Source organism: Hemitrygon akajei, chromosome 1 (genome assembly GCF_048418815.1).
Source record: "Hemitrygon akajei chromosome 1, sHemAka1.3, whole genome shotgun sequence".
In the NCBI taxonomy this organism is placed as follows: domain Eukaryota; kingdom Metazoa; phylum Chordata; class Chondrichthyes; order Myliobatiformes; family Dasyatidae; genus Hemitrygon; species Hemitrygon akajei.
The window spans coordinates 220,974,913-221,002,117 of NC_133124.1; the positions used below are offsets into that span (position 1 = coordinate 220,974,913).

Genomic DNA, 27,205 nt, shown 5'->3' on the forward strand with positions numbered 1-27,205 from the left:
CTTTGAAGCCAGTGCGTGGTTTAGTCGTCAGACTGAATGCAGTAATTGTGGTTCAGACTTAGCTCCCGCCAACAGCAAGGAGATGATCAACTGTTGGTTAATCGTTTCACCCACAGCAGGCAGGTTTTCACTCTTGCCAACGATCTTTAACTCCGTTGCTCATTCCCATTCCTACACGTTGGTCCATTGTCTCCTCTACTGCCACGATGAGGCCATTCTCAGGTTGCAGGGGCAACACCTCATATTCTGTCTGAGTAGCCAAACTGAAGGCATGAATGTCAATTTCTCCCAGTTCCCCTTCTCTCTTTGTCCATTTTCCATTCTGGTTCACCTCTTCTCACCTCTGGTGCCCCTCCTCCTTCCCTTTCTCATGGTCCACTGTCCTGTCCTATCGCATTCCTTCTTCTTCAGCCCTTTCCTCTTCCAGCTATCACCTCCCAGCTTCTCACTTCACCCGTAACTCACCTGGTCTCACCGATCTCCTGGCAGCTTGTACTCCTCCCCCTTCTTTCCCCTTTTCCAGATCAGATGAAGTGCCTCAGCCCAAAATGTCAGTAGTTTATTCTCCTCTGTAGATGCTGCCTGACCAGCTGAATTCCTCCAACATATTGTGTGTGTTGCTGTGGATTTCGAGCATCTACAGAATTTCTTGTGTTTATGACCATCTGTGGGTAGTGAGGATGGTCAGGAGGTGAAAACTGGCAGGACATTTTTTTCTAAAAAGCTTTTAAGAAGGCACACAGTTTTAGTTGTAATATGGCACTTATGAAATCTCAGCCACCCTCAGTACGTCACACTGTTGTTTACTAGATTATCCACATGCATTAGACTGAAGAGCATCTCCAAAAGATAGAACCTTCACCAGTGTGGAACTGCTGCACTGATTTGTCCCTTTAGTCCCTCAGTTAATGGTAGGGGTCTATGGCATAAAAAAGATTAGGAATCCCTGCTTCAGAAGGTTGGTGGAGTTGTGGATAGTGTTGAAGATTATTGTAGATTACAACAGGACAGTAATAGGATGCAGAGCTGGGCTGAAAAGTAACTGATGGAGTTCAGTTTGGAAAAATTTGAAGTGATTCACTTTGGAGGTTTGAATTTGAAAGCAGAATACAGGGTTAAATGCAGAATTCTTAGTAGTGTGGAGGAACAGGGATCTTGGAGTCTATGTCCATAGACCCCTCAAAGTTAATAGGGTTGTTAAGAAAGCATGTGGCATGTTGACATTCATTAGTCAAGGGACTGAGTTCAAGAAATGGAAGGCAATTTTGAAGCTCTTTAAAACTTATTTTGACAACACTTGGAGAATTGTGTTCAGTTCTCTTTGCCTCATTGTATGAAGGATGTGGAAGCTTTAGAGGGGGTGCAGAGGAGACTTACCAGGATGGATTATCATGTATGATTTATGAGGAAAGGTTGAGTAAGCTATGGCTTTTCTCTTTCAATTGGAGGAAAATATAAGGAAGGGGCGATGTTATAGGTAGGATTTTTTACAGTGAGAGTGTGGAACGTGCTGCCAGGGGTGGTGGTAAAGGCCGATATAATAGGGACATTTGAGAGACTTCAACAGATACACAAAGGAAAGAAAACTGGAGGGCAATGTGGAAGGGAAGTGCTAGATTGATCTTGGAATAGGTTAAAATGTCAGCACAACATTGTGGGCTGAAGGGCCTGTACTGTGCTGTAATGTTCTATGATCTAAGCAAGGATGGTGTGCTAGTTAGACAGCAGCCAGCAAGAGGTGGAGTTTTCCTGTGCCCTCTGACCTTGTCATTCTTGGCTGTAGAGATATGGTTGAGAAGAAGTAATGGACTTGTGTCAGCATGATGGGCAGGTAATGGCAGTGGTAGATGCCATGAACACTGGGCTGCCGGGCAGACGTCCTTCATGGTGTTGGTCTTCTTGAGAGTGATGTTATATCTTTAAGCCTTAAAGAGTGAGGTTAGAGGACTGTGTTTGCGTGTTGGTGGGGAAGAAAGACGCGTTTTGCTGCTGTTGTTTTATTGATTGATTGAGATACCGGGCAGAATTGGCCCTTCCAGCCCTTCGAGCTGTGCTGCCCAGTGACCCCGATTTAACTCTAGCCTCATCACGGGACAATTTACAATAACCATTAATCTACCAATTGTTATGTTTGTGGATTGTGGGAGGAAGCCGAGGCACCCGGAGGAATCCCATGCAGTCAAGGGGGAGAACGTACAGACTCCTTACAGACAGAGGTGGGAATTGAACCCAGGTCGCTGGCACTGTAAAGCGTGCTAACCACTATGATACTGTGCTGCCGCATGGTTTTGTTGCTCGTTGTGTTCTGGGTTGTTCTGTTGAACATTGTGGGCATGAAATATCGGTGCTGGAATGTGGTGACACTTGCAGGCTGTCCCTCCACACACCCTTAGGTTGTGTTGGTTATCAATGCAAACAACTCAAGTTCAAGTTTATTGTCATATCTACAACCAAATGAAACAATGTTCCTCCACACCACAGTGCACCCACACAACATATAAACCTTACTGCCATAAATAAGTTAATAAAATATAATTAAAAATGTATTTCACTGCAGGTTTCGATAAGTACATGGGAATCTGAGCAGGGTGAATCCGACCATCAGAGTGACAGTAGAGGACGGTGGTGAGTCTCCTGGGATCACAGCTGCACTGCACGGCAAGTTCTGGTCTATCACAGTAGGGCTGGAGTTACATATAAAATCCCTCCTCTTTGGATCCTGGAGATCACAGAGGAAGCAGAGAGGTGCAAGAATTCAGTTATGAGGACATTCAGCCCATCAACCCAATCCCACATTCAATAAAATTCCAGATTCCAGCACTTGTGGGCCTGTGCTCGTTATAGAATCAGGCTGCTCTGTGATCTATTTGCACAAACCCTCTGCAGCTTCAGGGCTTGAGTTACAGGGAAAGGTCAGACAGGTTAGGACTTCATTCCCTGGAGCACAGAAGAATGAGGGGAGATTTGATAATAAAAATTCTGAGAGTATAGACAGGGTAACTGCAAGCAGGCTTTTCCCACTGAGGCTGAGCGAGACCAGAACTAGAGGTCCTGGGTTAAGGGTGAAAAGTGAAATGTTTAAGGGCAACCTGAGGGGGGAACTTCTTCACTCGGAGGGTTGTGAGATTGTGGAATGAGTTGCCAGCACAACCAGTGGCTATGGGTTTGATTGCAAGGTTTTAGAGAACTTCGGATAGGTACAGGGATGGGAGTGGTATGGGTGCAGGTTGATGGGACTAGGAAGAAGAACAGTTTTGAATGGCTTAGACGAGCTGAAGAGCTTGTTTTGGTGCTGCAGTGCTCTATGACCCTGTGGCTATGAATTTCCCGCCATACCACTTAAAAAATCTATCAGTCTCAGATTTAAGATCAGCAATTGACCAAGAATCTATTTTCAGATCCCTCCAGCCCCACAAGTAATGAAGCCCTTGTGAGGTTGTACAAATAGAAGGAAGTTGTTTACATGTCTGTTCAGTCCCCACCGTAGATGCTCCGTGACCCGCTGAGCTCCCCCAGCAGTGTCGTTGGCTCTAGAAATGTGGACAGGGTGGCTCTACAACAGGTCGTTAAAAATGCCAACCCTCTGTCTAGAACATATACACAGAGAGCCAGTAACATCGAGAAGGATCCAACCCGCCCTGCTTATGGACTGATATATCCCATCCTATTAGGGAGAAGGCTACATAGTGTCCACACCGGGACCACCAGACTCAAAAACTTACCCCAAGTAGTAAGGTTGATCAACACCGCCACCCACTAGCAACACACAAAATGCTGGAGGAACTCACCAGGCCAGGCAGCGTCTATGGAAAAGAGCAGTCTCTGTTTCGGGCTGAGACCCTTCAGCCAGTAACGCACCGCCACCATATCATTCCTGTCTGTCCCGTTATGTAGACACTCCTGTGCCTAGCATCACTTTATGGGCCTGCAATCAATCTACATAAGCGATCTCAAGTATTTATATTTATTGTAATTTTAATTATTGCGTTCTTCATCTTATTGTGTGTGTGTTTTTCCGGAGTAACACTTATCTGTACTCTTGTCTACTGTAAATGCCTTTAAATAATATTGAATCTGTAGGATTGAGAGAAGCCGGGTGGCGTTAGGACCCGGAGGAGTGTGTGTAGTTTTCTCTCCACTGTTCGCTTTCGGATGTGGGACTGACTGAGGAACTCGCTCCTCGACAGAGTAGCCGAGTCCTGCGGAGAGTCTGGCAGGTCCGAATCTCGCAGAACCGTGTATGCAGGCGCTGCGGCAGCGGGGAGACACGGTTTAGTGGTCGTGCCTGGCGGGGCTGTTTGAGAGCGCAGTCCGCCTGTGTTTAAATGCATCTTAATTGCTGGAGAAAGGATACAGAGAGAGAGGGAATGTAAAAAATGCGGCGGTTTTCAGCTGGCTAACTCCGGCTAGATGCGAAGTGGAGGAAACTAACGGGACGGGAAAACCCGGGCACACGGAAACGTCAGGAGAACGAGTCATGTCCCGATGCGAGGAGGGCGGCTGGAACATGCTGCAAGCCAGTTCTGGACTCGCAGGAACTTTGTGAAGGAGGGAGGAGAGTTTTTACAAGTTTCTGTCTCTTCGCCCCCCCCCCCATCCCCCCGGTTTTGCCGAGTGTTGGGGGTGGAGATGATGGGGTCGTTCTGAGGAATTCACCATGGTCCGTGTGCTCGCCGCGGCGTTGTTGCTCTCGCTCGCTGGTCGGACGGGCGGCTGCCCGGATCTGCTCACCAACACTTGCGTGTGTCTGCAAGAGCGGAGTAAGGCGCACGGCGGCCCCCAGCTCCGGAGGAAGGTGGTGTGTAGCAAGCAGGAGTTAGTGGAGGTCCCGGACAGCAACCTCCTCCCCAACAGGACCGTGCATCTGTAAGTGTCTCCTAACCCCGGTTAACGCAAGTACTGAGCCGAGACACCCACACTATTAAACCCCTCACCCGTCACAGCACCCCCACAATGAACCTTTTCTCCCCACCCCAGCCCGTCTTCATCAACCTCCACCCCAGACCTCACCCCCTGCCGACACCGTGTCTCTATTAACCCCATCACCACCCCCACACACACCACTGCACCCGCTCTCCAAACCCCATTCTCATTTCCGACTTCCCAAGCATCGCATCCATTACCAGTCCCGTTCCTCGTAACCCCACCCACGCCACTGTACCCATCACTACCCACCCCATCCCGTTCGTTCCCTTCACCCCCTCACCTGTCACCACAACACCCTCACGATTGTCCCAACTGTACCCCAGCCCTGCCACCATGGCCCCTCCATTACTCCGCCGTCATCTCCTCAACCCCCATCTCTCTGTTATCTGCTCGCACAACGTCCCCCTCACCTTTGACCCCTAGTCACCACCCTACCACTTGGCACTTCACTTTCCTGCCCCCACCCCTGCTTAAATGCCACCATCCTCCCAAACCCCCTAACCCCTCAATCCTTCCATAATCACTCACACTCCCATACCTGTTATCACCCCCACTCCATCATCAGCCCCTTCACCTCCCTATAATTAACCTCCTAACCCTCCTGTATTCGCTCTGTCAACCCCTCATCCCCATCACTGTCCATTGTTACCCCACGCTCCTGTCATTATCTCCCCAAACCCCTGTCATATACCTCCCAGCTCTCACTGTCTCCAGCCTGTTCTTACCGTCACAACTTCGTACCCGCCCCCCCCCCCCGTGTCCCCGATCACTACCTCGTACCTGCCCCAGACCATGATGGAGACTATAAGGGGAAACTGAAGCCCAGTAAAAATCGCAAGTTAATTGTTATCTTGGCTGTGGTGAATCGTTGGAAACTGTGAGTACATTTGTGATATTGGTTTGGCAACAGATACATGAGCAGGTGATGCTGGTTTCGGAAGGAATATGTCAGCAGATGGGAGAACGTGGGTTATATTGGTTTCTGATGGGATGCATGAGCAGGCGTAAGAACATGGGTGATATCAGTTGCCTATTTGGGTGCCCGTGAAATGGCTCGTGGTTAAGCCCACTAGGCAATCAGCTATCCTGAACTGGGTGTGGTGCCATGAACCAGAATTGATTAGAGAGCTTAAGGCAAAAGAACCCTTGGGGGGCAAGTGATCACAATATGATCAAATTCACCCTGAAATTTGACAAGGAGAAGCTAAAGTCAGATGTATCGATATTACAGTGGAGTAAAGGGAATTACAGAGGCATGGGAGAGGAGTTGGCCAGAATTGATTGGAAACGATCACTGGCAGGGATGATGGTACAGCAAAAATGGGTGGAAGTAATTTGGAATGCACAGGATATATACGTCCTAAAGAGGAAGAAGTATTTTAAAGGAAAGATGACACAACTGTCGCTTGCAAGAGAGGTCAAAGTAAACATAACTGACAGAGAGAAGACGTATAATAGAACATAAACTCGTGGAAAGTTAGAGGATTGTGAAACTTTTAAAAACCAACAGAAGAACAACTGTGTTGCTCCAAAGAGTGCTGCGTGAGATCATTCTTACCCTTGGCCGTTAGGCTCTATAATGAGTCAACCTCTAGCCGGGGAAGCGATGACCCCCTCCTGTTAGACTGAGGTAACTTATTGTTTTCATCTTTCTTACTTTTTGTATGCCTGTGCATTTGTAATGCTACTGTGACACTGTAATTTCCTTTGGGATCAATAAAGCATCTATTTATCTTATCTATTTAAAAACCATTAAGGAAAGAAAGAAGGAATATGAAGCGAAGCTACTCAATAATATTAAAGAGGATCCCAAACATTTCTTTAGATACATGAAGGGTAAAAGAGAGGCGAGAGTGGACATCAGACTGCTGGAAAACACTGCTGGACAGATCGTACTGGGGGACAACAAAGTGCCTGATGAACTGAATGAGTATCTTGTATGGGTCTTCACTGTGGAAGACACTAGCAGTATGGTGGAAGTTTCAGCTGTCAGTGGTCATGAAGTGTGTGAAGTTACCATAACAGGAAAGATTAGGTCTGAAGGTAGATAAATCACCTGGACCAGACGGTGTACACCCTAGGGTTCTGAAAGAGGTAGCTGAAGAATTGTGGAGGCATTATTCATGATTTTTCAAGAATTACCAGATACTGGATTGGTTCCAGAAAACTGGAAAATTGCAAATGTCACTCCTCTCTTCAGGAAGGGGAAGAGACAGAAGAAAAGAAATTAGAGGCCAGTTAGTCTGACCTCAGTGGTTGGAAAGCTGTTGGGAGTTGATTATTAAGGTGAGGTCTCAGGGTACTTGGTGGCACATGATAAAATAGGCCATAGTCAGCATGGTTTCCTCAAGGGAAAATCTTGCCTGACAAATCTGTTGGAGTTCTTCGAAGAAATAACAAGCAGGATAGACAATAGAGAATCAGTTGATGTTGTGTAGTTGAATTTTCAGAAGGCCTTTGACAATGTCACACACAAAGCTAATGGTATTACAGGGAAGATTCTAGCATGGATAAACAGTGGTTGATTGGTAGGAGGCAAAGAGTGGGAATAAAGGAAGCCTGTTCTGGTTGTCTGCTGGTGACTAGTAGTGTACCATAAGGGTCTATGTTTTGGACTGATTCTTTTACATTATATGTCAATGATTTGGATGATGGAATTGATGGCTTTGTTCTAAAGTTTGCAGGTAATATGAAGATAAGTGGAGGGGTAGGTAGTTTTGAGGAAGTAGAGGGGCTACAGAAGGACTTGGACAGATTAGGAGAATGGGCAAAGAAATGGCAGATGGAATACAGTGTTGGGAAGTGTATGGTCATGCACTTTGGTGGAAGAAATGAAAGGAAATGGGGAGAAAATACAAAAAAATAGAGGCACAAAGGGACTTGGAAGTCCTTGTGCAGGATACCCTAAAGGTTAATTTGCAGATGAATCTGTGGTGAGAAAGTCAAATGCAATATTAGCATTCATTTAAAGAGGCCTAGAATATAAATGCAAGGATGCAGTGTTGAATCCTTATAAAGCACTGGCGAGGCTTCACTTGGAGTACTGTGTGCAGATTTCGGCTGCTTATCTTAGAAAGGATGTGCTGAAACTGGAGATGGTTTAAAGGAGGTTCACGAAAATGATTCCAGGATTGAATGCTTGTCATATGAAGAACCTTTGGTGGTTCTGGGCCTGTATTCACTAGAACTCAGAAGAATAACCGGTGACTCATTGAAACCTACAGAATGGTGAAAGGGCTTGATAGAGTAGATGTGAAGAGGATGTCTCCTGTGGTGGGAGAGTCTAAGAACAGAGGACACAATCTCAGAATGGAGGGGCATCCTTTTAGAATGGAGATGAGGAGGAATTCCTTTAGCCAGAGAGTGGTGAGTCTGGAATTTCTTGCCACGGGCATTGTGGAAGCCAAGTCTTTATGTATATTTAAGCAGAGGTTGATAGATTTCTGATTGGTCAGGGCACGAAGGGATACTGGGAGAAGGCAGGTGATTGAGGCTGAGAGGAAATTTGGATCAGCTGTGATGAAATGGCAGAGCAGACTCAAATGGCCTAATTCTGCTCCTATGTCTTATGTTCTATCAGTTTCTGAACGGACAAATGAACAGGGAATAAACAGTTGATGTTTAGGCCAAGACTCTTCATTAGGATGAGGTTGGAGTTTCGATGAAGGGTCTTGGCCAGAAACATTTGCTGTTTATTTTCCTCCACAGATGCTGCCTGACCTGCTGAGTTCCTCCAACATTTTGTGTGTTGCTCAGAGCTTATTGTCAGCTGTTCTTGTTTGTGTCGAGTGGGTAGTAATGTCTTGAGAAAGGAATTAAAGATACTAACTTGTGAATTATAGGTGTGACTGGAGTAGAAATGAACAGCAGGCAAGCAGTTTGACCATGGGGTAGGGAGGCGGAGGGGTGATTAACAAGTTTGTTCGTTGTCTGCCGTGTTGTATGACATGAGCGATCATGGTCTTTCCATAACCCTGATAGCTCTTGGCAAATTTTTCTGCAGGAGTGGTTTACCATTGCCTTCTCCTGGACAGTGTCCTCACCTCAACCATTATCAATACACTTAAGAGCTAGTCTGCTTGGCATCAGTGGTTGCATAACCGGGACTTGTGATACGTCCAGCTGCTCCTATGCATTCACGTGACCCTGATCGGGGGGGTTAAGCAGGTGCTACACCTCGCCCAAGGGTGACTTGCAGGCGAGTGGAGACTAGGCGCACCTTACACCTCCTTTGGTAGAGACATGCCCCGCCACCCAGAAGAGAGATGATAAAGATTAGCTTTATTTTTCACATGGATATCAAAACATACAGCAAGATGTGTCGTTTGCATCAAATCAAATCAGCAAAAATTTGTGCTGGGCAGCCTGAAACTCTTGCCATGCCACCAGCATTAACATAACGTGCCTACAACTCACTAACCCTAACCTGTGTGACGTTGGAGTGCGGGAGGAAGCCAGTGTACCTGGAGGGACCATACGATCACAGGGCGAACATTCAAACTTCCTGCAGACAGAATTGAACCATGATCCTACAGCTGCACCCTGTAATGGTGTTAAAGATTGAGAGCGCTTTTATTATGAAAGAATGTATAAATTGTATACCTTGAGATCTGTCTGCTTACAGGCAGCTACAAAGCAATTTTAAAAAAGACCAAAACCCTGCACCAATGTGTAAATTGTCCACTCACTGAGTAGTGCCATGTTCTAGGACCTGGATCTGGCGCCGTGATACACCTGGGCCTCCCCGTCCGAAGCCGTTCTTGATCGCACCGAATCGACTCGGTGCTTGGAGCGATCCAGCATCGCACCCTGGTTAGGTGGACAGGCATCGAAACTCTTCCGCATTGACTCCTCACCAAATCGCTCACTCCATTTCTGGCAGTGATACAAAGTCCTTCTGCTTCCCCAGCTCGAACACATTGCGCCTCACAATGCCCCAGCATGGCTCATCCCCCAAACCAGCCTCCTCCCTGTCTGCGGTGATAGTTCACCACAATTTGCTTCACAAAGGATGTTAAAAGTAATGTTTTTAGTCCAATCTCTTACCGTATGATTTACCGGTAAGCTGTCTCTCTTTGGTAGCCCCATCTTAAACAGGACCAGGGGTTCCCAACCTTTTTTTATGCTGTGGACCCCTACCATTAATGGGTCTGTGGAGTCCAGCTTGGGACCCCCTGTATTAGACTAAGGGCCACACTACCATGCTGCCCATAAGGCTGGAGTGTGTGGTATGATGAGTTGGAGGAGTTGCTGGAGTTGGTGTGGTTGAGTGTGGAGGAATTGGTCTTGAAGTATTATAGCACAGAAACAGCCCATTCGGCCCATCCTGACTGTGCCGACCAAGGTCCCATCTAAGCTATGAAATGTGTTGCTTTTGAGGCAGCAGTACATTGCAATACATAATAGAAAAAACACGTGAGTTACAGTAGGTATATATAAATTAAATAAGTAGTGCAAAAATAGGAAATAAAAAAGTAGTGAGATAGTGTTCATCGGTTCAATGTCCATTCAGAAATTGGATGGCAGAGAGGAAGAAGCTGCTCCAGAATCGCTGAGTGTATGTCATATAACCATATACCAATTACAGCACGGAAACAGGCCATCTCGCCCTTTCTAGTCCGTGCCGAACGCTTACTCTCACCTAGTCCCACCGACCTGCACTCAGCCCATAACCCTCCATTCCTTTCCTGTCCATATACCTATCCAATTTTTTTTAACGACAAAATCGAACCTGCCTCTACCACTTCTACTGGAAGCTCGTTCCACACAGTTACCACTCTCTGAGTAAAGAAGTTCCCCCTCGTGTTACCCCTAAACTTTTGCCCCTTAACTCTTAACTCATGTCCTCTTGTTTGAATCTCCCCTACTCTCAATGGAAAAAGCCTATCCACGTCAACTCTATCTATCCCCTTTATAATTTTAAATACCTCTATCAAGACCCTCCTCAACCTTCTACGCTCCAAAGAATAAAGACCTAACTTGTTCAACCTTTCTCTGTAACTTAGGTGCTGAAACCCAGGAAACATTCTAGTAAATCTCCTCTGTCCTCTCTATATTTTGTTGACATCTTTCCTATAATTCGGTGACCAGAACTGTACACAGTACTCCAAATTTGGCCTCACCAATACCTTGTACAATTTTAACATTACATCCCAACTCCTATACTCAATGATCTGATTTATAAAGGCCAGCATACCAAAAGCTTTCTTCACCACCCTATCCACATGAGATTCCACCTTCAGGGAACTATGCACCATTATTCCTAGATCACTCTGTTCTACTGCATTCCTCAATGCCCTACCATTTACCACGTATGTCTTATTTTGATTAGTCCTACCAAAATGTAGCGCCTCACACTTATCATCATTAAACTCCATCTGCCATCTTTCAGCTCAGTCTTCTAACTGGCCTAAATCTTTCTGCAAGCTTTGAAAACTTACTTCATTATCCACAACGCCACCTATCTTAGTATCATCTGCATACTTACTAATCCAATTTACCACTTCATCATCCAGATCATTAATGTATATGACAAACAACATTGGACTCAGTACAGATCCCTGAGGCACACCACTAGTCACCGGCCTCCAACCTTACAAACAGTTATCCACCACTACTCTCTGGCACCTCTCATCCAGCCACTGTTGAATCCATTTTACTACTTCAATATTAAACTAACCTTCCGTGTGGAACCTTGTCAAAGGCCTTACTGAAGTCCATATAGACAACATCCACTGCTTTACCCTTGTCAACTTTCCTAGTAACCTCTTCAAAAAATTCAATAAGATTTGTCAAACATGACCTTCCACGCACAAATCCATATTGACTGTTCCTAATCAGACCCTGTCTATCCAGATAATTATATATACCATCTCTAAGAATACTTTCCGTTAATTTACCCACGACTGATGTCAAACTTACAGGCCAATAATTGCTAAGTTTACTCTTAGAACCCTTTTTAAACAATGGAACCACGTGAGCAATATGCCAATCCTCCGGCACCATCCCCGTTTCTAATGACATTTGAAATATTTCTGTCAGAGCCCCAGCTATTTCTACACAAACTTCCCTCAAGGTCCTAGGAAATATCCTGTCAAGATCTGGAGATTTATCCACTTTTATATTCTTTAAAAGTGCCAGTACTTCCTCTTCTTTAATCATCACAGTTTCCATAACTACCCTACTTGTTTCCCTTACCTTACACATGTCTTCAGGCTTCTGTAGCTCCTCCCTGACCTTGTATCACATTTTGAAGACCTAGATCTAGATGGTGGGGTGGCTAGTGCCCATGATGGGGATGAAAGAAGGTGGGAGGGATCCCAGGAGGTGGGGACAGTGACGTACCATCACACCCTTCTGTACCTGCATATTCTGGGATGTGACAAAGCCAAGGGCCCATTGTGGCAGGGTGAGTGCTCTGAGACAGACAGGGTAAATAACCGTACAGTCGGTATTATTTATTCATCACATAAGGTGACTGCTTGCCACACACCTCTTCCCCCCCACCACCCTATTCATCCAAAAGCCAATGGGTGAAGTTATTAGAGAGACGGATCAGCATGGGAAACACACTGGGGAAGGGAGGAGGGTGGAGATAGGGAGGTGGTTATAGTTGTTTGCAGTTATTTTCCTGAGACGAGTAGTGGTAGACAAGACCTCAGTTTAATATCCAAAACGCATTCTCCACTTTGAATTGTCCATGATTAATCATATTGGAAAGGGAAAAAGCAGGATGCTCATTAATGTATGAAGGAGTTCGATAGCTCTGGGCCTGTACTCACTGGAGTTTAAAAGAATCAGGGATGGATCGTATATTGAAAGGCCTAGAGAAAGTGGATGTGGAGAGGATGTTTCCAATCTCAGATGTAAAGGAATAGCCTCAGAATAGAGGGGCATTCTTTAGTAGAGATGAAAATGAATTTCTTTAGCCAGAGGTTGGTGAATCTGTGGAATTCATTGCCACAGACAGCTGTGGAGGCCAATTTGTTGGGTATACGGAAGGTGGAGGTTAATAGGGTCTTTTTTAGTAAGGGTGTCAAAGGTTCCTTGCCTGCCTCTCACCTACCTATACACACGCAAACACACACACTCTCTTTCAACTCTACAGTCATTTCTACCCTCCAGTCCCTTTCCCTTTTTTGGTCTTGCCAAGCATTGAAAGATTGACTGATAAACTTTGCTGTCCACTCTTATGAAACCTTTGTGACCTGTTGGAGAGTTGCAGAGGGCTGTCATGCATCAGGTGGGACTGAATGCTTCACTCTGGGTAGGTTATTTAAATATAGTGATGTAGAAATAGAGAACTGCTTTAATTGTCACTGCCAGGATGTCAGTAGTGAAACCAACTTTAGAGACATCTCAAGGCTTTGGTAAAACTCAAAGGTCTGGAATATTTTCTGAAATGAGGGAGTGGGAAAATTTTGGAAGATGGAAACGTCCTTGTTGCTGGTAAATTTAAGGGGAGATTTAAAAGAGGTGATCCAAGTGAAAATGAAATTGGTAAGGGGTAATGGTAAGGAGGGTGGTTTTGAGATAGATTCAAGATTGTTTATGGTCATTCTTCAGTAACGAGTGTAAAGCTGTTTAACGTAGCAGTTAGTGTGGCACTGTTACAGCTTGGGACATTCCGGAGCTGTCTGTAAGGAGTTTGAAGGTTCTCCCCGTGAACACATTGGTTTCCTCCCACAGTCCAAAGATGCACCAGTTAGTAGGTTATTTGGTCATTGTAAATTGTCCAGTGATTAGGCTAGAGTTAAATCGGTGGGTTGCTGGGCAGCACGACTCATTGGGCTAAAAGACCTGTTCCGCCTGTATGACTACATAAAAACATCAAAGGCAAAAGAAATAAATGTTACTCCAGATCCAATATAAACACAATAAAGAAGTAACTGTTGCATACACAGACGGATTGTTATGTAGATAAAGCAGTGCTGGGTGATGTGTCTGAGGGGGTGGGTGGAGAGGTGGGTTAGTGGATGGAGTTGTTGATCAGCCTGACAGTTTTGAGGGCAGTGCCTGTTTCTGAGTCTAGTTGTCTTGCTGTGGATGGTATGTAACCCATTCCCTGATGGGACTGGGAGAAGCTCCCACGTGCGTGTGGGCGCCACAGTACTGTAGCAGTTAGCGCGATACTGCTACAGCTCAGAGTGTCACAGTTCAGAGTTCAAATCCAGCTCTGTATGTGAAATGTATGGAGTTTCTTCGGGTGCTGTGGTTTCCTCCCACGGTACAAAGACTTACCAGATAGGTTAATTTGTCATTGTAAATTGTCCTGTGATTAGACTCGGGTTAATCAGGGTGGAGGAGGGTTTTTGGGACGTCACAGCTCGAAGGGCTGACTCCGAGCTGTATAACTGTAAGATGAACAGAATGGGTGGAATCCTTCAGTGTATTCCGGGCCCTTTTCCTTGCACCTTTCTGTATATACATGTTCTTGAAGTCTGCTGAGCTCGTGCCAGTGGGGGTTGAGCAGTTTTTACTCTTCATTGTAGTGATAACAGGGAGGTATAGAGCGGAAGGAAGGTATTTTCCAGATTGAGTTGGTGAGATCTGGGAGCAGATTTGAGGAGCTCTCACAGGGGGAGTTTGGAGGTTTAGGGTGGGAAAACTCGGAGGCATCTAGGGCAAAATGTGGGAATGATGAACAGTTTTAAGGATCTGGTCCAGCAGCATGGGCTGGGGGTCCTCTGTGGTGCCACATGATTCTAATAAGGCAAACAGCAAGTGTCAGCCATGGGCGGATGTTGGGTGTGTGTAAAGGGAAGAGTTAGTTTGCGGTTTCAGTGTAGACTCTGTAAAGGTCCCCTGAGTACGTCTGATTGAAGAGATGTGTCAGTTCCTGGTGGGCTCACTGACTACTCATGTCTGGTATTTTTGCATTTGGTGGAGGTGAGGTGCAGATGGTGGGGAATACTCTCACTCTGAGTCAGCCACTTACGGTTCAACCTTACGGTTCAACTTCTCTGGTGTAATCGTGTCATGGGTCAGTACTGAGGGAGGGTCACACTGCGGGAGGGGTGGTACTGAGGGAGGGTCACACTGTGGGAGGGATGGTACTGAGGGAGGGTCACACTGTGGGAGGGGCGGGTACTGAGGGAGAGTCACACTGCGGGAGGGGCGGTACTGAGGGAGGGTCACACTGCGGGAGGGGCGGGTACTGAATGAGGGTGACACTGGGAGGGGCTGTACTGAGTGAGGGACACTGGGAGGGGTGATACTGAGTGAGGGTGACACTGTGGGAGGGGCGGTACTGAGGGAGAGTCACACTGTGGGAGGGGTGGTACTGAGGGAGAGTCACAGTGTGGGAGGGGTGGTACTGAGGGAGGGTGACACTGTGGGAGGGGCTGTACTGAGTGAGGGACACTGGGAGGGGCGGTACTGAGGGAGAGTCACACTGTGGGAGAGGCGGTACTGAGGGAGAGTCACAATGTGGGAGGGGTGGTACTGAGGGAGAGTCACACTGTGCGGGGGTGGTACTGAGTGAGGGTGACACTGTGGGAGGGGTGGTACTGAGAGAGAGTCACAGTGTGGGAGGGGTGGTACTGAGGGAGAGTCACACTGTGGGAGGGGCGGTACTGAGGGAGAGTCACACTGTGCGGGGGGCAGTACTGAGAGAGGGTCACACTGTCAGAGCTCTCTCTCCTAAAGTTGAACATTTGCTGTAAAATTGACAAAGAACAGTTTTGGGGACCATCAGAACACTTTGGGAGTGTGGAATATCACCTTGGCAGCAGACTGAAACAGTTTCCTTGGCTGGAAGGATTCTGTTTGGTGAAGTTTTCGATCTGTGTGTGGGTGTGGCTGGCAGATTGCCAGTTCGAGTCTGACTTTGCTGGGAGCAGGGACAGATTTATTCCGTTTGTAACAGCGGAAAACCCCTCCCGTTTGGAGTGCCTAGCCCAGGGCAACTGGGTGAAGAGGAGTTTGGAGCGGCCAGGGGAACAGCGGACCGGCCAGGAAAAGCTTTCATTGTTCACGGCTGCTGCACAGATGGTGCTGGGGTTTTCAACACCGTGTGGACTTCCCTGCCTATCCACCCCTTTTCCCCCTCCAGTCCCATCCGGAATCCTCTCTGACCTGTTGCTTTTTGACTGTTTGTTGGTGTTCTGCTGGGTGTAGACCGTGTAGTATCCCAGTGGCGGTGTTGAACTTCTGAATTCAAACAGCATCATGGTGGGGTACAGCTCTGGACTGAAGTTCTATGCAGAGGCTGCTGGGTCGGGAGTCGCAGCTGACGAAGAGGGCTACCCGTTTAAACTACTGTCTCTAAAGAAAGCTGAACAGTGTACTGTGCCTACCTCAGTCGGTTGGAACGCTATCATAAAGGCCATGGCGGAGACTGTTGGAGGCCCAAGGGCGTTGTTGCGGTAGCAGTTTTAAACAGGAGAGTACTTTCTATTTGAAGTCACCGTGGGGTGTGTTTTTGGCCCTGAGTCAGGGGTTAAGGGTGGGAAGGGTTTTTATGCAGGTGGAGCCAATGTTGGCCTAATACTCTCAAACGTCCACCCCCAAATCCCTGACAAGGCCCTCTTCCCCTCTCTGCACTCCTTTGGCAAGGTGCGTTCAAAAATAACCCCGATATGGTACAGGGCACCTCCGCAGGGTTGTGAGCACCTATTCTCATTTCACTGCTGTCTGCTTATGCAGCTGGAGTGGGGTAGGGATGCCGAGGTGTGGCTTCAGGGTTATTTTGAGGGGCTTTACTCTGTGGGCTGTGGGCTACGGGTTGCCCGAGGTGCCATGCCTGTAAGGAGTTTGGGCATATTCGGAAGAATTGCCCGAACCGTCGGGCGGCCAACTCTGCCTCGGAGGCACAGGGTGATACCGCTGGTCTTTTCTATGTTGACCCCCCTCTGGCTGTCCCTCTTCCCCCTGTTACCCTCCCCCCCGTGCCACCGGCTGTGGAAGTTGCAGTTGAACATGGGGTGAGAGGTGAGTTCAGGTGTTGGGCAGGAAGGTGAAAAAGAAGAAAAAGCATCTGAAGGCTTCTCCCCCAGAGAAAGAGCCGACTGTTGGCGTTGAATCAAACCCGGAGGGTCTCGTGGCTCCTGAAATCCAGCAAGAGCCTGGGGAAGTCTGAGGAGGGGAGGTAGTGCCGGAGGCTGAGGAATCCTCTGTAATGGAGGTCAGTGTGCCTCAGCATATCTGCGGCCAGAAACGTCAGAGGGATGTGTCCCCTGAGACTGGGGATCAGGAACCTTAGGAGGAGGAAGAGGATTTACCCCCAGTAAAGACCGTATGTGCGGATTATACTCCCCCAGAGCTGGAGGATACCTCTGTTGTGCAGGGGCTCTCTGCTGGGGAGACATCTTCTGAACATGCATCCTCTGGGCTGGTGAGCGGTGCCTCTGTAGAGGGGCCGTGTGGGGAGGCAGACTTGCCTTCAGTTGAGACTGTGCACTCAGAGCGCGTATTCCCTGGGGAGGGGCAAAGCCCTGTGGAACGGGGTCACCAGCGGGTACCAGGTCAGCAGTGGGATTGCTCTCCCAGATTGTTGCCTCATTTGAGGCCAAGTGTCCTGCTGAGGGTCGTGTAGTCCATGAGGGGAACTGGAGTAACCTGGAATCGCCATCCCCTGCGGCCAGACAGAGGGAGTGTATCCCGAGGGATCAGGAGGGAGGGGACTCTCCTTCAAGAAGGGTGACAAAGGTGTGGGAGGAATTCTGGATGCAGAGGTTGTGGGGCTCCCCTCTGTCACTGATCCTGGGGATGGGGTAGTGCCTATCCATCGGGGGAGGGAGTTCTCCCATTAGAGCTGGTCATGTCAGGTATAGCTGATGACTGCCTGCAGGGTGTTGAGAGCTCTGGACCAGTGAAGGGGAAGAGAGGGACTCTTTTAAGCCTAGATGGCAGACTTCCTCGACCCCAGCACCGAATCACAGCCGGTCTCTGTGGAAGAGTTCCGGCAGTTTGTGAGGGAATACTGGAGGAAACCTTTCAAGGCCCAGTTGGCCACTGATCACTGGTCGGGCCTGGGAGGGGTCGTTCAGTTGATCTGCACGATCCTCCAAAAGAGGGGGAGGGGAGCTGAGGTGACCCGTAGGAAGTAGCGTCAGTTGGAGAGACCCCTGGAGTCCCTGGAGAGGGGTTGTAGGGCAAAGATGGGAGAGGGCTCAGAGGAGAGCTCTGCTCCTTCTCCCGGGGCTTTGGTGAGGGGTCTCACTAAGATGTGTCATGAAGTTAAGTGTTGTGACCCTTAACATCAATGGTGGTAGGGTGGCTCACTGCAGATTCCATCATCTCTCTGTCCTCCAGGAGGGGAGATAGCGGTGAGCTCCCTGCAGGAAACCGGCACTGTTCCAGGAGACGATCCACGTGGCTCCTAGAGTGGTGTGGGGGGGGGGGGGGGGGAGGGGGTGCGGTCCACATGAGCCACCTCAGCTCCACTTCCAGCAAGGTGGGCATCTTGTTGGCACCTTTTGCCCCGCCTGAGGTGGTGAAGGTTCAAGAACTCGTGCCAGGCTGTCTGTTTCACCTTGCCACGCGTCAGAGTGGCGTACCAATGCATTTGGTAAATATGTACGCCCCTGAGCCCGGCCCGATGTAGTCGCACCTGTTCCGAGAGGGGTCTGCGTTGCTGGGGTCCAGAGATCGTAGCGAGTGCGTTAACCTGGGGGTGATTTCAACTGGACCCTCGAGGAGAGGGGTCACATGGTCCTCAGAGTAGCTGAGCATCAGTGAGGAAGTTACTAGAGTTGGCCGTGTCCTCGGACTTGGTTGATGTCTGGCGGAGCCTTCTCCCTGACCTCTGTGCTTTCTCGAGGAGGTACAGAGGGGGTGGGAGCTTGTGGATCGACCAACTCTACATCTCCAGGACGCACGTGTCCTGGGTGTTGGCTGCCTCCGAGCTCGGAGCACCATCTGGTGTAGGCGGGGCTGAATCTGCCGCCCGCACGGGTGGGGTCCGCATACTGGCATTTCAACAGCCGGTTGCCGAAGGACGGGCAGTTTCAGGATTCGTTCTGGTAGTGCTGGAAGACCTGACAGGAGGAGCGGGGGAGTTTCCCCTCCCTGAGGCTCTGGGGGGACGTGGGCAAGGCTGACATCAGACTGTTCTGCCTGGAATATGCGCATGGCTCAACCAAGTGGCGGATGTCCGGGATCGATCGGCTCCAGAAGGAGCTGATTGACTCAGAATCCCGGCTGGGGCGGACTCATGGAGACCAGCCCCTCTGGGATGAAACCAGAGGAAGGAGGAGGCACTGAGGCACCTGCAGCTTGAGAGGTCCCGAGGCGATTACATGAGGTCGCAGGTCCAGATGCTGTAGGATCTGCTCTCGAGAGACGGGGAGGGACGTCTGCAGTCATCTCGTGGAGTTGCTGGCAGAGGATAGCTCCTCCATCACAGATCCAGCGAGAATTGTTGTGGAAGTCCATTCCTTTTACAGGGCTCTCTTCTGTCGGGACCCGTACAGTGAGGGTGCACGCAGGGCTCTGTGGGGGGACTTACCGGGGGTCAGCACTGGAGGTGCTGGCAGCTTGATGCACCACTGTCTGTGGTGGAGCTGACCAGTGCCCTCAACCAGCTGCAGAGAGGTTCCCAGGAGCAGATGGGTTGATTGTTGAATTTCTCTGAGCTTTCTGGGACAAGCTAGGGGTCTGATTATGCAGGGGTACTGGGTGAGGGCATGGAGATTGGCGAGATGACCCTCTCTTGACGCAGAGCATTTGTAGCCCTACTGCCACAGAAGGAGGGGGATCTCCGTTGCCTGTGGAATTGGCGCCCAATATCGCTCCTCAATGCGGAGTACAAGATCTTTGCCTGGACAATGTCCAATCGTCTGGGCTCCATGCTGGTTCAAGTGGTCCACCCTGACCAGTCCTACGCAGTCCCGGGGGGGGCAGTCGATCCAGGACAATATGCGCCTTGTCCGGGATCTGATCTGCTTGTGCCGAGAGGCTGGTCTGTCAATAGCCTTCCTCTTCCCTGACCAGGAGAAGACATTTGACGAGGTGGACCACGAGTGCCTTTATGGGAGAGTTCAGGCTCAGGCCACATTCGTCTGCTTTGCAGTGCCTTGTTAAGGTTAACGGGTCCTTGACAGCCCCCTTGTGCTTTGGGAGTGGGGTGCATCAGGGGTTCCCCATGTCGGGACAATTGTATTTGGTTTGCGCGGAGCCATTGCTGTGCCTTCTCCGTGAACCAGACAGGGAAGTCATCCTTTCGGCTGACACCGATGACATCCTCCTTACGGTCACCGACCCAGTTGACTTGCAGAGGATGTGAGACTGCCAGCTGGTCTCCTCAGCTTGTCCTCTGCAAGGGTCAGCTGGGAGAAGAGCGCAGGCCTCTTGGTGGGTCAGTGGCAGGTGGACTCCTGACCGCGGGGTTGAGTCCCTTTGTGTTGAGCACTGTGCATCTCCTCTACTTGGGGGGTCTACCCGAGCTCGATGGAGGAGGCTTGTCTGGCAAACTGGTGGGATTTGGAGACAAAGGTCTCTGCCCAGTGGGACTCTGGCTAGGCCTCCTTCATGTGATCTTATACCGAGGAAGGGCATTAGTTATAAATTAGCTGGTTGCCTCAGTGATATGGTATTTGATGATTATTTTAGTTCCGTCCACTACTTATATCCAGGGCCCAGAAGAGGCTGGTGCACTTCTGCTGAGGTAATAGGAGGCATTGGGTCTCTGCTGCAGTCCTGAGTCTTCCGATCATGGTGGGTGGTCAGTCATTGGCGGCTCTCCGCCTCAGGACCCTCCAGAAATACCTGTGCAGTGACCACCCCCTGAGATGACATGCGCAGGTCTGACTGGCAAACGAGTGGGATTTAGGTGGGCGGTCAGTCACTGGTGTACGTTCACACCCAGCTGGTGGCTCTCCGCCTCAGGACCCTGCAGAAATACCTGTGCAGTGACCACCCCCCAAGATGGGATGTGCTGGTGATGCACTTTCTCCGCTGGGGACACTGCCTGCGGGAGAGCGTGTGGCTCCCAGTGGACAGCATCAGTCGTGCCCCTCTAAGGGACTTGCCTCAGTTTACCAAGGCCTGTGGAAGGTGTGGGATCTAGTCTCATCCAGACAGGGTGCTCCCATGTGGGTGGGGTTGGCCTCTGGTCGTGAGGGGTCTGGTTCCGATCCTATTACTGTGGGTGTCGGGGGGTTCAGGGAAGTGGAGGGGTTCTGACTGCACCACCACCTAATGGACCGAAAGTACTTGTCGGACCCAGGCCTTGGGACACCACATGGGAGAGGGTCCCACAAAAAGTGAGTCATCTCACAGGGATGCCCGTTGTACCCTTCCATAATGCTCAAAAGCGTTTCTTGTACGGGCTGCTCTTGCACACTTTTCACTTTCTTGCCTTCGTCTGCTGACTAGACTCACCTCAGCCTTCTGTTTTACCATCTGGCAGCAGAGGAGGTCCCCAGTGGGAGTCTCTTTATGCAGGGGTCCTTCCCCTCTACACTGGGGTCCTGGGGGTGGGGGGGGGAGGGGAAGGTATTGCATCGGGCAGTACTGCACAGCAGATTCACTGCCACCCCGTCCACCTGTCCATTCTGTGGCCGGGAGGAGTCAGTGTACCACACTTCTATGGAGTGTGAGAGGTTTGAGTGTCTGAAAGGGCTGCTGCTCAGGTTCTGGTTACACTTCAGCCCCGCGCTCCTTATAAACGGGCACCCAGATGATATATTTATGCTCAACTGTCCTTGGAGAGGGAGCATGAGGTCACAATGGGTACAGTGGGGGATTTCTGGGAGCAGTGGGCATCCCAGGGAATTAATTGTTTCATAGACAGTAAAAATCATACTATAATTTGAATTTATTCACTGTCTTGTTTGAATATTTGTACTTTGTGTATGTAACTCTCGCTTCTTCTAGCGGCTTAATCTAGGAGGTGATAACCCCCCCCCATGGCTCGGCCAAACTTAAGAAATCTCGTTTGGGTGGATGCTACGTGAAGTGTCCCCTGTTACAAATCAGTACCACGAAATGACAAACAGTATACAATATGTGATTAAACAGTTAAGCTTTATAACCCTTACTTTGACTATATGGTTAGTAGAGAAAAAAAATATAAAAGAGAAAAGGGCGCCAATCTTATTAAACAGTCTGTGCGCGATAGTTGGAGCTCACACTGTTTCAGTAGTCCGTCTTCCCCCATTGATCTCCTCCTTCAGACCTCCGCTCAGAGTCCACCCCATCCGGCGATCTACCAGATTTCTCCATTTGCGTCTTCTGTCTTCATCTCTCCCTCTCCTTCCACAAAAAAACCGTGAAAACAACTGCTTCCAGAACCACAAGACAGGGCAACAAAATCCTGATTGGCTAACATCCATCAACAATCCGGTTATCTCCCCATCACCCCAAACATTGCTGCTACAGAGAAACCATTACATAGCAGTGAACCCTTACATGTATTTGTTGTGTAAGTAAGCTCTTATAGTTTTGTAAAGAAAGGGGCGGTACTGAGAGAGAGTCACACTGTGGGAGGGGCGGTACTGAGGGAGGGTCACACTGTGGGAGGGGTGGTACTGAGAGAGAGTCACACTGTGGGAGGGGTGGTACTGAGGGAGGGTCACACTGTGGGAGGAGTGGTACTGAGGGAGAGTCACACTGTGGGGGGGGGGTGGTACTGAGAGAGAGTCACACTGTGGGAGGGGTGGTACTGGGGGAAGGTCACACTGTTGGAGGGGTGGTACTGAGGGAGGGTCATACTGTGGGAGGGGTGGTACTGAGGGGGGACACTGTGGGAGGGGTGGTACTGAGGGAGGGTCACACTGTGAGGGGTGGTACTGAGGGCGAGTCACACTGTGGGAGGGGTGGTACTGAGGGAGGGTCACACTGTGGGAGGAGTGGTACTGAGGGAGAGTCACACTGTGGGGGGGGTGGTACTGAGAGAGAGTCACACTGTGGGAGGGGTGGTACTGGGGGAAGGTCACACTGTTGGAGGGGTGGTACTGAGGGAGGGTCATACTGTGGGAGGGGTGGTACTGAGGGGGGACACTGTGGGAGGGGTGGTACTGAGGGAGGGTCACACTGTGAGGGGTGGTACTGAGGGAGAGTCACACTGTGGGAGGGGTGGTACTGAGGGGGGACACTGGGAGGGGTGGTACTGAGGGAGGGTCACACTGTGAGGGGTGGTACTGAGGGAGAGTCACACTGTGGGAGGGGTGGTACTGAGGGAGAGTCACACTGTGGGAAGGGTGGTACTGAGGGTGGGTCACACTGTGGGAGGGGCGGGGTACTGAGGGAGAGTCACACTGTGGGAAGGGTGGTACTGAGGGAGGGTCACACTGTGGGAGGGATGGTACTGAGGGAGAGTCACACTGTGGGAAGGGTGGTACTGGGGGAGGGTCACACTGTGGGAGAGGTGGTACTGAGGGTGGGTCACACTGTGGGAGGGGCGGTACTGAGGGAGAGTCACACTGTGGGAGGGGTGGTACTGAGGGAGAGTCACACTGTGGGAGGGTGGTACTGAGGGAGAGTCACACTGTGGGAGGGGTGGTACTGAGAGAGAGTCACACTGTGGGAGGGGTGGTACTGAGGGAGGGTCACACTGTGGGAGACGTGGTACTGAGGGAGGGTCACACTGTGGGAGGGTGGTACTGAGAGAGAGTCACACTGTGGGAGGGGTGGTACTGAGGGAGGGTCACACTGTGGGAGGGGTGGTACTGAGGGAGAGTCACACTGTGGGGGGGGTGGTACTGAGGGGGGACACTGTGGGAGGGGTGGTACTGAGGGAGGGTCACACTGTGAGGGGTGGTACTGAGGGAGAGTCACACTGTGGGAGGGGTGGTACTGAGGGGGGACACTGTGGGAGGGGTGGTACTGAGGGAGGGTCACACTGTGAGGGGTGGTACTGAGGGAGAGTCACACTGTGGGAGGGGTGGTACTGAGGGAGAGTCACACTGTGGGAAGGGTGGTACTGAGGGAGGGTCACACTGTGGGAGGGGTGGTACTGAGAGAGAGTCACACTGTGGGAGGGGTGGTACTGAGGGAGGTTCACACTGTGGGAGGGATGGTACTGAGGGAGAGTCACACTGTGGGAAGGGTGGTACTGGGGGAGGGTCACACTGTGGGAGAGGTGGAACTGAGAGAGAGTCACACTGCGGGAGGGGTGGGTACTGAGGGAGGGTCACACTGTGGGAGGGGTGGTACTGAGGGAGGGTCACACTGTGGGAGGGGTGGAACTGAGAGAGAGTCACACTGCGGGAGGGGTGGTACTGAGGGAGGGTCACACTGTGGGAGGGTGGTACTGAGGGAGGGTCACACTGTGGGAGTGGCGGTACTGAGGGAGAGTCACACTGTGGGAGGGGTGGTACTGAGGGAGGTTCACACTGTGGAGGGATGGTACTGAGGGAGAGTCACACTGTGGGAAGGGTGGTACTGGGGGAGGGTCACACTGTGGGAGAGGTGGTACTGAGGGTGGGTCACACTGTGGGAGGGGCGGTACTGAGGGAGAGTCACACTGTGGGAGGGGCGGTACTGAGAGAGAGTCACACTGTGGGAGGGGCGGTACTGGGGGAAGGTCACACTGTTGGAGGGGCGGTACTGAGGGAGGGTCATACTGTGGGAGGGGCGGTACTGAGGGGGGACACTGTGGGAGGGGTGGTACTGAGGGAGGGTCACACTGTGAGGGGTGGTACTGAGGGAGAGTCACACTGTGGGAGGGGTGGTACTGAGGGAGGGTCACACTGTGGGAGGAGTGGTACTGAGGGAGAGTCACACTGTGGGGGGGGGGTGGTACTGAGAGAGAGTCACACTGTGGGAGGGGTGGTACTGGGGGAAGGTCACACTGTTGGAGGGGTGGTACTGAGGGAGGGTCATACTGTGGGAGGGGTGGTACTGGGGGGGACACTGTGGGAGGGGTGGTACTGAGGGAGGGTCACACTGTGGGGGGCGGTACTGAGGGAGGGTCACACTGTGGGAGGGGTGGTACTGAGGGAGGGTCACACTGTGGGAGGGGTGATACTGAGGGAGGGTCACACTGTGGGAGGGGTGGTACTGAGGGACGGTCACACTGTGGGAGGGGTGGTACTGAGGGAGGGTCACACTGTGAGGGGTGGTACTGAGGGAGAGTCACACTGTGGGAGGGGTGGTACTGAGGGAGAGTCACACTGTGGGAAGGGTGGTACTGAGGGAGGGTCACACTGTGGGAGGGATGGTACTGAGGGAGAGTCACTGTGGGAAGGGTGGTACTGGGGGAGGGTCACACTGTGGGAGAGGTGGTACTGAGGGTGGGTCACACTGTGGGAGGGGCGGTACTGAGGGAGAGTCACACTGTGGGAGGGGCGGGGGTACTGAGGGAGAGTCACACTGTGGGAGGGTGGTACTGAGGGAGAGTCACACTGTGGGAGGGGTGGTACTGAGAGAGGGTCACACTGTGGGAGGGGTGGTACTGAGGGAGGGTCACACTGTGGGAGACGTGGTACTGAGGGAGGGTCACACTGTGGGAGGGTGGTACTGAGAGAGAGTCACACTGTGGGAGGGGTGGTACTGAGGGAGGGTCACACTGTGGGAGGGGTGGTACTGAGGGAGAGTCACACTGTGGGGGGGGTGGTACTGAGGGGGGACACTGTGGGAGGGGTGGTACTGAGGGAGGGTCACACTGTGAGGGGTGGTACTGAGGGAGAGTCACACTGTGGGAGGGGTGGTACTGAGGGGGGACACTGTGGGAGGGGTGGTACTGAGGGAGGGTCACACTGTGAGGGGTGGTACTGAGGGAGAGTCACACTCTGGGAAGGGTGGTACTGAGGGAGAGTCACACTCTGGGAAGGGCGGTGACTGAGGGTGGGTCACACTGTGGGAGGGGCGGGGTACTGAGGGAGAGTCACACTGTGGGAGGGGCGGGTACTGAGGGAGAGTCACACTGTGGGAGGGGCGGCGGTACTGAGGGAGGGTCACACTGTGGGAGGGGCGGTACTGAGGGAGAGTCACACTGTGGGAGGGGCGGGGTACTGAGAGAGAGTCACACTGTGGGAGGGGCGGGGTACTGAGTGAGGGTCACACTGTGGGAGGGGCGGTACTGAGGGAGAGTCACACTGTGGGAGGGGCGGTACTGAGTGAGGGTCACACTGTGGGAGGGGCGGTACTCGGGGGAGGGTCACACTGTGGGAGGGGCGGGTACTGAGGGAGGGTCACACTGTGGGAGGGGCGGGTACTGGGGGAGGGTCACACTGTGGGAGGGGCGGTACTGAGGGAGGGTCACACTGTGGGAGGGGCGGTACTGAGGGAGGGTCACACTGTGGGAGGGGTGTTACTGAGGGAGGATCACACTGTGGTAGGGGTGGTACTGAGGGAGGATCACACTGTGGGAGGGGTGGTACTGTGGGAGGGTCACACTGTGGAGGGGGCGGTTACTGAGAGAGAGTCACACTGTGGGAGGGGCGGTACTGAGTGAGGGTCACACTGTGGGAGGGGCGGGTACTGAGGGAGAGTCACACTGTGGGAGGGGCGGGGTACTGAGTGAGGGTCACACTGTGGGAGGGGCGGTACTGGGGGAGGGTCACACTGTGGGAGGGGCGGTACTGAGGGAGGGTCACACTGTGGGAGGGGCGGTACTGGGGGAGGGTCACACTGTGGGAGGGGCGGTACTGAGGGAGGGTCACACTGTGGGAGGGGTGGTACTGAGGGAGAATCACACTGTGGGAGGGGTGGTACTGAGGGAGGGTCACACTGTGGGAGGGGTGGTACTGAGGGAGGGTCACACTGTGGGAGGGGTGGTACTGTGGGAGGGTCACACTGTGGAGGGGTGGTACTGAGGGAGGGTCACACTGTGGGAGGGGTGGTACTGAGGGAGGGTCACACTGTGGAGGGGTGGTACTGAGGGAGGGTCACACTGTGGGAGAGGTGGTACTGAGGGAGGGTCACAGTGTGGGAGGGGTGGTACTGAGGGAGGGTCACACTGTGGGAGGGGTGGTACTGGGGGAGAGTCACACTGTGGGAGGGGCGGTACTACGGGGGAGGGTCAAACTGTGGGAGGGGCGGGTACTGAGGGAGGGTCACACTGTGGGAGGGGCGGTACTGAGGGAGGGTCACAGTGTGGGAGGGGCGGTACTGAGGGAGAGTCACACTGTGGGAGGGGTGGTTACTTGGAGAGAGTCACACTGTGGGAGGGGTGGTACTGAGGGAGGGTCACACTGTGGGAGGGGTGGTACTGAGGGAGAGTCACACTGTGGGAGGGGTGGTACTGAGGGAGGGTCACACTGTGGGAGGGGTGATACTGAGGGAGAGTCACACTGTGGGAGGGGGCGGGTACTGAGTGAGGGTCACACTGTGGGAGGGGCGGGTACTGAGGGAGAGTCACACTGTGGGAGGGGCGGTACTGAGGGAGAGTCAC

The 27,205-nt window shown here is 51.4% G+C and overlaps 1 protein-coding gene across 1 annotated transcript in view; it reads left to right on the forward strand.

The window, feature by feature from the left end:
* The first annotated feature begins 4,158 nt into the window (after positions 1 to 4,158).
* The window catches only part of LOC140736125 (adhesion G protein-coupled receptor A2-like), a 110,159-nt gene continuing 87,112 nt past the window's right edge, over positions 4,159 to 27,205 (forward strand). Inside the window, exon 1 of the mRNA XM_073061922.1 lies at positions 4,159 to 4,866. Coding sequence (XP_072918023.1) covers positions 4,658 to 4,866 — 209 coding nt within the window. The 5' untranslated portion in view covers positions 4,159 to 4,657. The remainder of the gene's footprint in view (positions 4,867 to 27,205) is intronic.